This window comes from Sus scrofa, chromosome 10 (genome assembly GCF_000003025.6).
Source record: "Sus scrofa isolate TJ Tabasco breed Duroc chromosome 10, Sscrofa11.1, whole genome shotgun sequence".
Lineage (NCBI taxonomy): Eukaryota > Metazoa > Chordata > Mammalia > Artiodactyla > Suidae > Sus > Sus scrofa.
In genome coordinates, this window is record NC_010452.4 from 59230944 (window position 1) to 59246863 (window position 15920).

Genomic DNA, 15920 nt, shown 5'->3' on the forward strand with positions numbered 1-15920 from the left:
AATATTTTCATCAGCCCTCAAACATGCCTCAGGCACCCCTGTTCCTGAGCCTGCATCCCTCCCTGGTCAGCTGGGATGTTATCCTCTGGCTTCTCTGCTTCTGTTAGTCTGTTCCAAGCTTCTAGACATCTCTGGAGCAGTGGAATCTCCTTCCTCAATATCTCTGTTCTCCTCGACCATGGCTCCACCTCGGAACTCCGAGGGCTGTACACAAGCCTTGCATGGCACTCGATCTACTTAGGAAACTACTTGTCCTGCCATATGCATTGTTAGTACTCTGACGAGACACATCGTGTCCTTGTCATCTTGTTGATCTTTAGCACCCAGCACAGTGCCTGGAATGGAGGAGGCACGCGAGAAATGCCAGTTGTTGACACTGATAGTGATGAATTTGAGACCAGTGGTTCTCCAAGCTTAGCGCTATTATGTAGCAATTTATATCTAGGATTCGGCATTTCACTCATAAGGATCTGAACCTAGTGGAAGGTACAAAGGAGATGTCCATTTATTTTCTGCTTGAGATTCTCAGAGTTCTGGAAGGCTCCAAGGGAGACAAAAACTTAGGCTGCCATCTTGAAGTCTGACACACTCATGAAATCAACCTGAGGCCCTGGAGCAAAGCCAGTGGTGACCAGGTAACTATCAAGTTGAATTACGCTTATCAAGTTTATACTTAAAATAGAAACCAAGAAATACAGGAGCTCTTTGCTTAACACTCTATCTGAACCCAACCAACTATTGTATTGCACTCTGTCACGATAAGGATTTGGACGGGTAACTGCTCAGATCATACTCAGATATATAGGCCAGTACCGCGACCCCAGGCTTCTGAACGCCACACGTGCTTACACTAGTCAATGGTGTCTCAAGTTCAAAATGCCCAAAACAAAATTCTTGATCTCATTCACTCACCCCCTAAACTGGCTCCTCCACCACTTTCTATCCTTTTTTCTTAGCCATCGCTCAAACCCCAAACTTGGGTTTATCCTTGAAACATCTCTCTCCTTCATCCTTCATATCCAAGGTGTATCTACTACTCTGCCACCATCACTACCTCCCTGGTAGAAGCAACCATCACCACTCATCCTACCTGAGCCTCTGAACAAATCTCCACTCTCCTCTTTTGCCCCATCCAACCCCTGGTTCACAGAGTAGAAAAATACTCACGCGAAAATCAGATTGGGTCACGATGCTGGTCAACCCTTCTCTGGCTTCCCACTGCACTTGGTTAAAGCCTAAACTTTCTTCCAGGTCTCCTTTAGCTCTCGCCCACCTCTTACATACAGCTGTCTGATGGTCTCTCCTGACACTATACTCTAACCACGCTGGCCTTGGGCTATCTGCCTCCCATGCGCCATGGCCAATGCGGTTCATTACCAACTGCAAGTCCATGTCCTGCCTTCCTCCTCACTAGCACAATGGGGGTTTCACTCAAGGGTACACTGCACTGTTACACAAACATCTGATATCATCACTATTGTAAAGTGGGTACCATGCCTGACATGAAATGGCCACATTTCAGGGGGATTCTGCTGTAATATGTTCGCTAAGCTCAGCTCAGCCAAACTACTGACTATGGATTGAATTGTATAATCCAAATTCGTAGGCTGAAAGCCCACCTGCCAATGTGATGGTATTTAGAGAGGTGTCTCTGAGAGTTAATTAGGTTTAGATGAGGTTATGAGGGTAGGGCCCTCATGAAAGCACTGGTGCCATTATATGAAGAGATAATAGCTTTCTCTCTCTCTCTCCATGTGAGAGCAGAGCAAGAAGGGGGCCGTCTTCAAGCCAGCAAGAGGGCTCTTCCCAGCCAGCACCTTGACGTTTCAGGTTCCAGGACTGCGAGAAATTAACGTCAACTGGTTAAGGCACCTGGTCTATGATATTTTGTTATAGCAGCATGAGCTGACTATAGCACCATGGCTTCGATTTAAACTGTTTATCCCAATAATGCAGGTCACACATCCTCATAGCTGTACTGAGGTACTGTACCCCAATGCAAGACTTCAGGGAAATAATCCCTCTGTGTCATTTAGTCTATATATGTGATTATAGACTAATGTCTGTAGACATTAGTGCCAGCAGAGCAGTGGTTCATAATTCACAACAGGTGTAAAGGAACAAATAAGCAGGAGGCCGAATGGAGGGCTACCTTCTCCTTGGCCCCATGGAAGATTTTTCTAGATGAAAAGTTTTAGTGCTTTGTGGGAGGGGGACTGGCTTATCATTCATTTCTCTAAGTCGTTCATGCTCAAGTCGAGTGAGGACAAGAACGTTACAGCTGAGGGCTCCAGGAGCCAAGGAAATAACACAGGGCCCATGGCCAGTACCTGCTCACCCAGGACCCTCCAGTATGGTATGCAAAAGTGCACATGCGTGCGTGTGCGTGCGTGCGTGTGTGTGTGTGTGTGTGTGTGTGTGAATTTATCAGGGAAGGAGGTTGCCAGCTTTCACAAGCTTCTCAAGAGGGTCTGTAACCCATCTGCCCAACAAAAAAGCTGAAACTACTGCAGAAGACAGCCAACATGACTTGGAACTAAAAGCATTATATAATGTGTAAGACATTAGTTTTGCAGCTCAGATGAGTCTGGCCTTTACCTAATTCCGTACGTGGGAGTCCTAATCGCCAAGCATGTGATAACGGAGGAAACTCCGCTGTGATAACGGCGAGAATCCACAGGAGCTGTTAGCTGAGCCCTCGCTAAGCTGTAAGAGCTGCCCAGTTGAGGGTAAGCTGTGCAAAGGACAATCCCTTCTCAGAAAATGAGATAAAGCCCGTACAGGCCGAGCGTTTCCAGGGTTCCCGGAGGAGGCCACTGCCAGACCTTCGTCCCATCACCGTCCCTCGCAGCCCCACCACGTGCAGCGGGCCACGAAGGCAAGAAGACGCTGCCTCCTTGGGGATGAGGAGGAGGAGAAATTCATTTCCTATCATTTACAGAAACGTGTTGGCCTAAACCTACCCTGAAAGCATGTTCCATAGTAAGTGCTTGAACAGATCATGACAAAACAAAATTGTAACTTTTGTTTTGTTTTGTTTTTCGGGGCTGCACCATGGCATATATGGAAGTTCCCAGGCTAGAGGTTCAACTGGAGCTGCAGCTTCAGCCTATACCACAGTCACAGCAATGCGGGATCTGAGCTGCCTCTTTGGCCTACACCACAGCTCATGGCAATACCAGATCCCTAACCCACTGAGCGAGGTGAGGGATGGAACCCAAATCCTTATGGGTACTAGTCGGGTTCGTTATTGCTGAGCCACAAAGGGAACTTGCCAAAATTGTAACTTAGAAAGAAATTGTACAGTGGACCTCATAAGCAAAACGAAACAATACAAACCCAAAGTGACCATCCTAAAATAAGTGCAACAAGCCTATGACGACGGCATTTCCTGGGTCGTGGAGGAAAGGCGCCTGAGAAGAAATGAGGAATCTGAAAGCTAAATTCTGGTTTTCATCACCTTTTTCTCACTGTGATTTCTGTTGCAGATGCCTTAATATTTTCATGGTGGTTTGTATCCCCAGAAAAGCCAGGGTGGTGCATTAAAAAGCTGTTCAACGTCACTAAGTCATAAGAGAAATGCAAATCTAACCTGCCATGAGATGCCCCTTCACACATAGCGGGATGGCTGTTATCAAGGACGGAAAGTAAGCCTTGGCAAGGATGTAGAGAACCTGGACCCTTGTGCATCATTGTCGGGAATGTAAAATGCTGATGTTGTTTCAGAAAACAATAGGGCAGCTCCTCTAGTAGTTAAACAGAGAATTACCATATGATCCAGGAGTCCTACTTCTGAGTATAAACCCCAAAGCACTGAAAGCAGGACTCAAACAGAACTTGCACACCTATGTCCATTAACAGCAATATGCACAATAAATAGCCAGAGGTGGAAACAATTCAAGCGTCCGTTGATGGATGAATGGATAAATAAAATGTAATACATACCAACAATGGGATACAATTTAGCCTCAAAAAACAATGAAATTCTGATGCGTACTACAATTTGGATAAACCTTGAAGATACTACGCTAAGTGGAAGAAAAAAAAAAAACCAGACAAAAAGGACAAAGATTTTATGATTCCATCTCCCTAAGATGCCTTAGAGAAGTCAAATTCATAGAGACAGAAAGCAGAATGGTGGTGGCCAGGGGCTGGGGGAAAGAGATGGGAATGGATGTTTAGCGGGTTTAGGGTTTCGGTTTTAGAAGATGAGAAAGTTCTGGAGATGGATGGTGGTGACGGCTGTGCAATGGTGTGAATGCGCCTGATGCAGACTGAACTGTACTCTTGAAAACACGGTAAACTGGGTGCACGAAATGAAATGCATATCTTGCTGCAATTAAAAAAAAAAAAAAAAAAAGAAGGAGCAGCCGAGGTGGCAAGCCATACTTACAAGATATAGGCAATCACCCCAATGGACCAGCAGTCGACAGCTTTGCTGTAGGGTTTCTGGGCGAGGACCTCGGGAGCTGTGAAATGACAAAGGAGAGACACAAGCCGGACAACTTAAGTGACTACGACATAAGGCAGTTTTTAGGTGGTTTTCTTTCTTTGTTTTCTTTTGGTCTGCTGCTTGGGCTGAACTTTCTGTGATTCTAAAAACTGAGTAGAGAGATCGGATCTGATCTATCTGTTGGCTTTTGCAACTAGAAAAAAAGGGATCGAGACGGTGTGTGTAGGCATTGAGTGTGTATGCATGTGTGGACATGTATGAGTGTGTGTGTATGTGTGCATAAGAGAGAGAGAGACCTGAGTTATCAATCAGTCAGCACATACTTCACGGGAGGCCCTTTATGTCAGGGTGGCACTAAGCGCTGAGGCTGAGACCAGACAGGGAGATAGGAGGACACTCAGCCTGGACCTGGGGTATGACTTTGCCCCAAATCCATCCAAGGAAGCATTTCTGGCCCTGTGGAGGGTCTTTCTAGGTGCTGTGGGGACAGGAAGGCGAAGCCCCCTCCCTCTGCCCTCATGGAACTCGGTCGGAGTCAAGGTTAGACCTAAAGCTGTCTCTGGGATTCTGCATCAGACCTGTTCTAGTTCCTCCTCTGAGGTTTCAGGTCTAGGTAGTTACCTGTCACTATTGCCATTTCATTTTCTCATCTGCGAAACAGGAAAAACGCTCCTGAATCTCACCTCCTTGGTTCTAACCCGCTTTCATCCGGAATCCCCTGTCCAGGGGCCTGGCTGATCTTGCACCCTCTTCCACACTCCCTGTGCCTGGCCCGTGCCTGCTGCCTAGGGCTGGATACCTACCCAGGGTCTGGCACCGGGCGGGATCTGCCATGTGTATTTGTGCAAAGAGTAAATACACACACGAGAAGAGAGTAAAATCTTCTGCAGAAGTAAACTCTCCTTTTTATGAAAATACATCTCGTTGAAGGGCTGAGGACAGACTTTTCAGAAAATGTAAGAAGGTAGAGAAAATAAAAACAGCTCTAGCTCACGAGGCACTCAGCACTGGCGCACTGGCGGCGTTGCCTGTCCTATCAGTTGGGAAGTTTGAACTCTCCCCCCTGCCACCCGCCCCGAAACCATTCCAGGGGGGTGCGGCTTGGTCATCACCATTATTCCCAAGTGACAGGAGAGGACGCAGGGACTCAAAGGCCAAGTAATTCACCCAAAGGATCCAGCTGCCAAGTAGCCGCTACACCAACCTGAACTAACGGAAGAAAGTGCCCGCTGTGATCTGGCTCTTCTTCTGGTCGTGGACGAACGTTCTCGACTTTAATCCCCCCAACACCTCTGACAACGACCATCATCTGCCCCTGATCCCTAAGAAAAATTAGCCTCAAAGACATTCCTTTTTTAAGGTCACACAGGAGAGAGGAACCAATTAGGATTTGAACACGACTCAATCTCACCCTTGTCCCAGCTCTTTCCACTGTGAGCTATAGACCGTGAAGCTAGAGAGTTTCTTCAGTCTGTAAGAAAAGTCCTTCTGCAGAAACGACTCAGGGAAATCCTCTCATCCTGCTGCAGATAAGCACCTTCATGAGCAAGGGGATGGGGGGGGCGCAAATTCCCATTGGATGTTTCTGGTTATGATGGTAAGAGACTCAATCCACAGATAATCCCCAAACCTAAACTGTGGGATTCAGCCCCAATTCCTCCAAACTTCCGATCAGAATTAAAAAAAAAAAATTAACATGAGCAGAAGAAATGCATTTGTACATTTTTTTCTGCTAAAAGGCAGCCCAGAAAGCAGGCCTGACTCCTAGAAAGACCTGATCCTCTGCTCTCCTGCGCAAGCCCTCCTCACGGTTTTCCAGCCCTGTGGGTGTGGGAGGAAGGATGCTTTCAACAAGAACATCCTTCTTCCCATCATCATCTGTTAGGAAACAGTCCTGGCCGCCATCCACCGCTCAGCAAACAAGAGAATAACAAACACGGTTCCTGCCCAGACATCTGATGTCCACACCCCCGGGGGCAGCTGCACATCCAGTACTTTGCCTTCAGTCTGGCAAATTCGCCAGCGTTTGGGAGAATTGGGCAATGCACTGCAGAGACCTGCTGAGCAAGCGGCTGGTTCTTTATTTTATTTTATTATTTTATTTTTGCCATTTTAGGGCCGCACCTGCGGTACAGGGAGGTTCCCAGGCTAGGGGTCAAATCGGAGCTACAGCTGCCAGCCTACACCACAGTCCCAGCAACGCCAGATCCACTCCGTGTCCTTGACCTACACCACAGCTCATGGCAACACCAGACCCTTAACCCACTGAGCGAGGCCAGGGATCAAACCCGCAACCTCATGGATCCTAGTGAGATCTGTTTCCGCTGTGCAATGATGGGAACTTCAACAAGTGGCTGATTTTTATGCAACTTGGAGCTTGGGTGTTACTTGGGATGTTCAGATTCTTGAAACCATGGATGACACATCATTTTTTTTTTTTTTAATGTATAAAAAGACTCCAGATTCAGATCAACAGCACGGATGTTAGGGAAAAGTTCCAAACAATTAACAGATACCAGGGTACCTACAGCAGGGGTGGGGTGCTAAGTACTTGTGCCAAACATTTCTTGTTCTCTTTGGTGTTGTGTCTTAGCTGGGTTACAGCAACTGCAACAAAATATAAACACTGTTTAACCATTTAGAGGCAGAAAAATGATTTGCCCTCTGGTGAGGTTTTTCATTGCACTTGAACCAAAATCCAGAGGGCAGAACTGTCATGCCATGATTAAAGAAAAAAGACAAAGCAAGTTGACTTGGAAATACAATTCTCACCAACTTAAGATATTTAAAAATATGCATGATAGCACCCACACAAATGGTGTAAATTCTCTTTGCACTTGTGATATGATTCCTGGAAGCACATGTTTTGGGGGACTCTGCACAAGCCCACCTAGCTTGAAAGAGCTAACTTTTCATCTCATAGTAATTCTTGGAAAAAAAAAAAATTCTCAGGCAAGATTCAAAACCGTCCTGACAATTTGCTGTGGCTTTGACATGGTGACTGAATCATGTGGGGGCCCTGAGATTAGCTGGAATATTCTCCCCTCTCCCTCTCCTTCTGTGTCCTGTACTCGCTATCGTTTTGCCAGCCTGTTGCATCCATCTGGTTTGTGGTCCTCTCATCATTCCCTCCATCCCTGTCAGCCGTGGAGCAGCAGGCAGTGCTGGGAGACTCCCCTTCTCTCTCTGATCTCTTTAGGGACCAGTTTTCACTCTGAGAAGCAGTCAGACTCTCTCACGTTATTTAATTGATCGTCTAACGTTGGCAAGCACCCAGCTGTACTTCTAAAAAGTCACAGCCTCCATGGGAGCTCCCGTTGTGGCTCAGCAGAAATGAACCTGACTGGCATCCATGGGGACGTAGGTTCAATCCCTGGCCTTGCTCAGTGGGTTAAGGATCCGGTGTTGTCGTGAGCTGTGGTGTAGGTTGCAGACGCGGCTCGGATCCCAAGTTGCTGTGACTGTGGCGCAGGCCGGTGGCTACAGCTCCGATGCAGCCCCTCGCCTGGGAACTTCCACATGCCAAGGGTGCAGCCCTGAAAAGACAAAAAAATAAAAATAATAAAATAAGATAAAGTCACAGCCTCCAACTTAGAAACTTTCAAACAGCAAATGAGCTTTCAGACCGAGGGGGGCCAACAGCACCATCCCTCTGGAACCCTGGGAAGTCACAAGGGTTCTGGTCACCTCTCACCTCTTCCCTGACACTGATCAAGTATATCTGCATTTAGGCAAAAGCAGTTTCTCCTCTAATTGGACCCGGCACAAGTCACGGGCAGCGGGAGGCTGGCAGTAGCTCTGGCCACACCTTCTTCTAGAGAGGGGCTTTGAATGGAAAGAGCTTAATTGGAGCGACTGCCAGAGAGAGCCGTCATCAAAAGATGCTATGGCTGTTGCTGATGCCATCGGCCCCCTGGCAGAGCAGGAAGGGGCTGAGTTTCCTGGCACAGGCACAGCAAATGTCAGGGAGCAGGGCACACATGTTCCTCCCATGCATTTCAAGGCCTGGTCCCTGGGTGCTGTCAGTGGCCATCAGGGCAGCAAAGAGACCCACCCACCCAGAGGTGCTGAAGAGAGAGATGCAAGATAGGTTTTAGGTCCAACCTCCTGCCTGCCCCTTAAGGCCTGGCTGACATCAGCCTTTTAGGTGGAGAAGGCAAGGGTGCCGTGGGGCAGCTTTACCTGGCGGACACGTGCGGGGCCGTGACAGCTGGGTTCCCAGGTCCATGCACCCAAACCTGTAACACACGAGCCTCCTATAGGGGCCACACCTAACGCATCGCACTGTCATATACCAGACGTCATGCTGCTGAAGGGCAGGACCACATCTCTAGTCTGCATTTTCAGGGCTTAGTACATTCTGGTTATTCTCGAAGTGGTCATTCGACTGGACCCAATGTACTCAGCACACAAGCCAGACAACTGATTTACAAATTACCTTAGCCTCCTCGAATATTTTTAATGAGTAGCTACAGGGGGAAAAAAAAAAAAAAAAAAAAAAGAGGGTCCCAAATAAATTCTGAATTGTAAGCAACTGTCCCTTGGGAAATACCCATTATTAGGTACAAGGAAGATCAATTGCTAAATACATGGCTTCGAGCAAATTATTTCTGATGTAAATTTGGAGGGGAAAAGCAGCAGAGTTAGCCCGAATTCTCTGCATGGGGCTGTCTGTCATCCACGCTGCTCTCCTTGGAAAAGCTTTTCTCAGAGGGATTTCGGAATAACGAGTTTTAGGGCGACAGGGCAGAAAAGAGGTGCCATTAAATGGTTTCTCACAACCTCCTCCCTCCTGGTCAGATCTCAAGGCTGTTAGTCCAGTTTTCCTGGCTGTTCCCTAAAGAGACAGCAGCCCAGCTGCTTTGCCCAATTTACACCAGTAAACAGAAGTTACGTCCGTGTAAACCACGCAGCCTTAGCAGAGCTGGGGCAGGGGCTACGGGAGATCCGTGGACAGCTGTTCCTTCTTACTGAGCTTACCCCACGCTCTGCAGTGAAACAGTAGCTTCAGAATTTAAAATAATTGAATTTACTGCTGTGAGCCTCACTATCAACCCACGGTGGAAAATTCCACGTGGTGAGAGCAATGCCTTCTATGAAGCAAGCTGTTTTAGATTGATTTAGAGCAGGGAATTCCTGGTAAAGGGAAGGACTCCAGAGATTTCAAAATGAACAAAAAAAAATTTGCAGAAACCTTTCATGTTGTTTTTAAAACAATGAAGTTGCCCATTTTCCTTACTGAAAGAGAGCGAGAAAAAAAAGCTTAACCAAGTGCAAGGAGAAAGGAGGAGAGCGGCTTGCGGGGGTGGGGGCCAAGGGCATTAATTCTTGGGGCTCTAATAAAATAGAAGAGGAATTTTCCCTTCTCTTGTGTCCAAGGATGTGCTGAGAACAGTCTCTGCAGCGAGGGGAGCCTGGGATCTCAGCACGGTACCTCGGTCATCTTCCAGGTGACATGTTCTCCTCCACGAATGTTTGAGGACCACTCAGAAACAACCACTTCCAGGAGCTCTCGTTGTGGCACAGCGGGATCAGGATGTCTCTGGAGCACTGGGACGCAGGTTTGATACCCAGCCCGGCACAGTGGGTTAGGGATCCGACATTGCCACAACTGCAGCTCAGATCTGATCCGTGGCCCGGGAACTCCATATGCCATGGGATGGCCAAAAACAGAAATGAAAAAAACCTCAAAAAACAAAAAAACACTTCCAGTGGAAGGACAAGAATGCAGTCAGGAGGGGGCAGCCCAAGGTGAGAGGAGCAGCTGGAAAAGGAGAGCCAGTGTCCAGAACCACGGTGGTGGCTTTTCTCCCTCATTCCATCATTTAATGGGCTGCCTCCCATTCCAGGCTCTGGCTTTAAGGGTAAAAACAGCACATGTGGCCCCTGTCCCCACGGTACACCTGCTCCCCGGGATGCTGAGGGTAGACAAGAGCCACAGACATAAAGCCAGCCTCAGCTGCCTTCCTAAAGATGATCAGACTCAGGTAAGATCGTGGCAAGATGGGAGAGGGGTGGCTGATTTTTAAGTTTAACTCTACGGAAATCAATCTCTGAAAATACTGAACTTGCTCTAAATAAGACTCAAAAATATCCGAGGAAAAAAATATATTACTTTTAAGAGTCAAATGATGGGAAAGGTGCAAATGGAAAAGAAAGGGAAAGACACAGCCAGGGAAAGAAATCGCAGTGGCCAGCAGTGCTGTAAGAACACGCCTTCAGGAGTTCCCATCGTGGCTCAGTGGAAACAAATCCGACTGGTATCCATGAGCATGCAGGTTCGATCCATGGCCTCCTTTAGTGGGTTAGGGATCTGGCATTGCTGTAAGCCGTGGTGTAGGTCGCAGATGTGGCTCGGATTTGATGTTGCCATGGCTGTGGTGTAGGCTAGCAGCTGCTGCTATGATTCAACTCCTATCCTAGGAACCTCCACACACTGCAGGCGCAGCCATAAAAAGCAAAAAAAAAAACAAAAAAAAAAAAAACAAAAAAACAGAAAAGGAAAAGAAAGAATATGCTTTCACATTGTGCTCCAAGAATAAGGTAACAGGTCTACAGATAAAAAAGGAGGAAAGGTATGAAGGATTGTTTTGGAACTAAATGAGAAGTAAAGCATGTGAAAAGGTTGCCAGGAGGTAGGTTGTTGTAACTTAAAACAATTTTAGTTGTCTAAACTAAAGCATAAGAAGTTTTAAACTGTCAGGTTCACTGGCTTTTCAGTGAAAGAAACCTAGGCTCCACCACTTAACTACATGCATGGACTTAATTAAGTCACTTCACCTTTTGCAGCCTCAATTCTGCTCATCTTTAAAATGGGAACATTAACCTAACTTTGTTCTCTATGTCTGTGAGTCTCTTTCTGTTTTGTAAGTTTGTTTGTGTCATATTTTTAATTTCACATATAAATGATATATGTGACTTACTTAGCATGAGAATCTCTAGGTCCACCTGTGTTGCTGCAAATGGCATTATTTCATTCTTTTTTACTGCTGTGTAATAGTCCATTGTGTATATGTACCACATCTTCTTTATCCATTCCCCTGAGGATGGACATACAGGTTGCTTCCGTGTCTTGGCCATTGTGAATAGTGCCACTATGAACACTGGGGTGCATTTCCTAATTCCCTGGAGTGTGCTGTAAAACCGCTGCCATCTGTCCCAGCTGCTGAGGCAGAGCTGACAGGACACTCAGATCAGCAGCCCCTCTACCTGTCTTGGAACAAGCGTCTGTCTTGGAACATGAGCTTGAAACGTCCAACCTACTATGTAGCCTACGCTGTCAGCAGACAGGCCACCTGCGAGCCTACAGCTTAGTCGAAGGTTCACCTGCAGCTCCTGCTGGCTGGCCCCGCCTCCCTGAGGAGGCCACGGCCAAAAGCATTTGCCTTGAACTTGATGCATGTCAGGGTGGGGAGGAAAAGGCTCTGAGACACGAAAGCCAATCAAGGTCAGAAGTGGTAAAGATTTCTTTTAATACCATGGCTTTTCCTAAGTGGCTTATGAAAGGAGGTCAGGGGACCTCGAAGACACGGAGACTGGAAACAAGTTCCAGTGCTCAACATGCTGGGTACTGTGACAGGCATTTGAGGAAGGAGCCTAAGAGAGGAGGAGCTGATCTCATGGGAGAGCACCGAACCTCCACGTGGGCTTTAAAGTTGGAGTGAGCACACGGAGAGGGAGGGGAGCCTCTGTCACCGCTGACCCAGCACTGAATCAGAGGACAGACTGCGCCCCACCCAGAGCATCTCAAATCCATTCCCCTTTCATTTTTTAATTTTTAATTTTTATGCCTGCACCTGAGGCATATGGACGTTCCAGGGAAGGGACCAAATCTGAGCCACAGCTGCAGCAACGCCGGCTCCTTTAACCCACCGAGTTGGGCTGGGGATCGAACCTGAAACTTTGCAGCGACCCGAGCTGCTGCGGTTGATTCTTAACCTGCTGGGCCACAACAGGAACTCCAGTGAATGCATTCTCTTTCTGTGCCTCAGTTTCCTGTCTTGAAGGGTATGTTCCAGAGTTAGCTCTTCATGGAAAAGAATGTGTGCTCACCCGCAGAGCTGCAGGTATCCCCTCATTCTAAGGTGCACGGTCACCCCTCAGTATCTGCAGGAAATGGGGTCCAGAACCCTGTGCTGCCGAAGTCAGAGGATGATGAAGCCCCTCACCTAAGATGGTACAGTACTTGCATGTAACCCATGATATCCTCCTGTAGACGTTAAATCATCTCCAGACACCCTGAAATACCTAATGCAGCGGTTATGCTCTGTAAATCGTCGCTGGCGTGCAACAAATGCAATGTCTGTCTGGGGAGCTTTCTGGCAAATAAAAAAATTTTTTTTGATCTGCACCTGGTTGAGACTGAGGGTGTGGAACCATGGATCCAGACGGCCACGATACTGCTAGGAATTTGTGCCCAAGGCTGGACACCTGACTTGATTTCCACAGGTAGTGAGAAAGGGACACAGCTCCTTTGCTGGTGGGTAAGTGGACAGTCTCAAGCCAAACACAATATAGTTCCCAAGAGTTAGTGAGTGACACTGTGCGTCACTGAGGTGGCGAAAAGGATCCTGGTAAAGAGATGGCCACACTCATTACCATATATAGATAAACGCCAAGGACCTACTGCAGAGCACAGGGAACTACATGCAATGTCTGTAACAACCTGTAAGGGGAAAGAATCTGAAAAAGAATACACACACACACACACACACACACACACCCATATGTATGCACATATTATGTATACGTGTGTGTATATATAATATAAAACTCAATCATTTACCATCCACCTGAAACTAACACAACATTGTAAATTAACTATACCTCAAAAAAAAAAAAAATCAGTGGGAAAGAAACAGGACCTTTCTACGCAGTAGTGATCTGCTCAGAGATGGTAAATAAGATTCTAAAGCTCAAGGAAAATAAAATTCAGGCACACAGCCTGGCGCTGAATCCAGCCTCGGTAAGAGCTACAACGATGGGGTGGCTTCGATCTGCTTCCCGTCAGCAGCATTTTCAGCAGGAGGGTAATTAAAAACAAAAGAAAAGAAATAAGATCAGGAGGGGCTTTGTGGCGAGCATCTTACTAAACAGGTGCTGCTTTACCTGGGTTCAGAGTGTCTGGATTGTTCGCAAATGAACACACAACTGAAATACAGAATCACTGCTTGCCTGTGGTTTGCCTCCAGCCCGAAGTCACAGAGAAGAGCAGAAGGTCCTGGGCTAGCTCCATGCTCTTTCATGGGTTATAGGTGCCTTTGCTCTTTCTCGTCCTCTCCAAGAGTTGTAATTTACTAAAAATGCATCGCGGAAGGGCAGCTCACTCAGATTTTCCTAGTAGCTTCTTGAATTTTACCACAGGCATGAAGAATCCCCGTGAAGGCCCCATCCTGGTTTCTCATTACCAGTCTGCTCTGAGCTGGGTTACTATTTAAATGCGACCAAAGCCAGAATGTGGCTGGTGGGTGGTGGAACGAGGCAAAGAGACGGGAAGGGAGTGGAACACGAGAGGGCAGCTGGTATCTGGTGTTTGCAAATGTGGGAGAGACCTGGAACTCAGTGCGACGGAGGAGGCAAAGTGTTTGGAGCAATGTGGCAGCACAAAACCCCGTCACGTGTTCCCTGCAGGTTGTCCCTGGATGCGGCCTCAGCCCGGAGGGATTTGTGACCGCAGAGGGATGGCAGCTTTGCACTGGGGCCCGTCCTCACTTCTGAAATCTGATGAGCTACCCTTCGCCATCAAGAAGACAGTTCTGGTCATTCCAATGTTTTGGTTTATAGTCATCAAAAGAAAAAAAAAAAAAAAAAGACTAAGCTACAAAACACAGCAGCGCTTCCTTCCTGCCCACCACCGCAAAATGGTACCAGTTTAGAAACCATGAAACTCCGTCCCAGTATTCAAGTATTTAAGGAGGAGTCCTTGAGAAATTCCAGAACGTTAGAGGGTATTTTCCAAACAGTGTTAAGACGGATTTAGTGGGATGAACACGTGGAGGCTCCTCCGGGCAGGGCTGGGTTTACTTTGCCCACGTTCTGACCATGAACTTTTGCCTTTGTCCATACTCACTAGGTCAAGGTTAATAATAAGCCCTGCTAGTTTCCCCAGATGGGGGGAGGGCGCTGTTCTCTCCGACAAGTGGGGTCTGGAGGCAGTGCCCGGTGTGATGAAACGGTGGCTGTCGGTTGCCCCTGAGGAGCTGCTGAGAGAGAAGGAAAGCGGAAGTTCTCATCCGGGTCTTTCACCTCCCCATCTGTGCCCTGGGCGACAACTTATCAGTTACATAAAGTCCTGTCTCAACACTAACAGACTCAGAGGGGGAGAACAATGATGTAATGCTCAGAGCCGTGTAGTAAAATATGATATTTAAGTGAAGAATAAATAAAAACCAGCTCTCTGGGACAGAAGAGGGAAGATGAAAGCATTAGACCCAGAAGATCTATGGGGAGAGATAACTGCATGACTTAGCTTACTCAAGAGGACAGAGATAGATACTGTCAACTTAATTAAATTTTTCTTGTCTGTTGTAAGATGGGAAAATTAAAGGACAGCAATATCCTCGACACATGGATATTTCTACACTTCAAGGATGCCAAGTCACACATCTGCAGAAGTGCAGAATGGCAGAACCAGAAAAACATCACGGCGGCCCATCAGTTCAGCACGCTTGCTTTACACACGAGAAAGAGAACCCAAGAGTTTAAGAGAAGAGTTCAGGCCTTCCTTGCATCTAACCAATGGCAGAGACAGAATTTTTTTTAAATTTTTTTTATTAGGGCCGTACCCTGGGCATATGGAGGTCCCCAGACTAGGGGTCTAATTGGAGCTGGAGCCGCTGGCCTGCGCCACAGTCACAGCAATGCAGGATCCGAGCCTCGTCTGCAACCTACACCACAGCTCACGGCAACACTGGATCCTCAACCCACTGAGCCAGGCCAGGGATCAAACCTGCAACCTCATGGTTCCTAGTCGGATTCGTTTCTGCTGCGCCATGACAGAAACTCCAAAAGATAGAATTTTTCATTCAAGCCCCACCACTGTGATATGAAGAACAGACTTCTGGTTGCCAAGGGGAATGGGGGAGGGAGTGGGATGGACTGGGAGTTTGGGGTTGGTAGATGAAAATCATTACATTTAGAATGGATGAGCAATGAGGTCCTGCTATATCGCACAGGGAACTATATCCAATCGCCTAGGATAGAACATGATGGAAGATAGTATGAGAAAAAGAATGTGTGTCCATATATATATATTTATATGCCTGGTCACTGTACTGTACAGCAGAAATTGGTGCAACACTGTAAATCAACTATAATAAAAAAAATAAGAGACCCACTGCTGTGACTGCCACCAACTGCAGGCTGGGTGGCTTTGAGAACTGCCCCTTATCCCAACCTGGTTCCTGGAACCCCTGGTTTCCAAGATCTCATCCGAACCGCAAGCCCTTTATGAAGCTTTAAAAATGCA

General features: G+C 47.2%; 1 protein-coding gene across 9 annotated transcripts in view; it reads right to left on the reverse strand.

Moving 5' to 3' along the window:
- CAMK1D (calcium/calmodulin dependent protein kinase ID) overlaps positions 1 to 15920 on the reverse strand; it is a 430651-nt gene that overhangs the window by 31403 nt on the left and 383328 nt on the right. For all 9 annotated transcript variants that reach the window (XM_021063979.1, XM_021063982.1, XM_021063978.1 and 6 more), the window contains 1 exon segment: positions 4394 to 4469. In XM_021063979.1, coding sequence (XP_020919638.1) covers positions 4394 to 4469 — 76 coding nt within the window.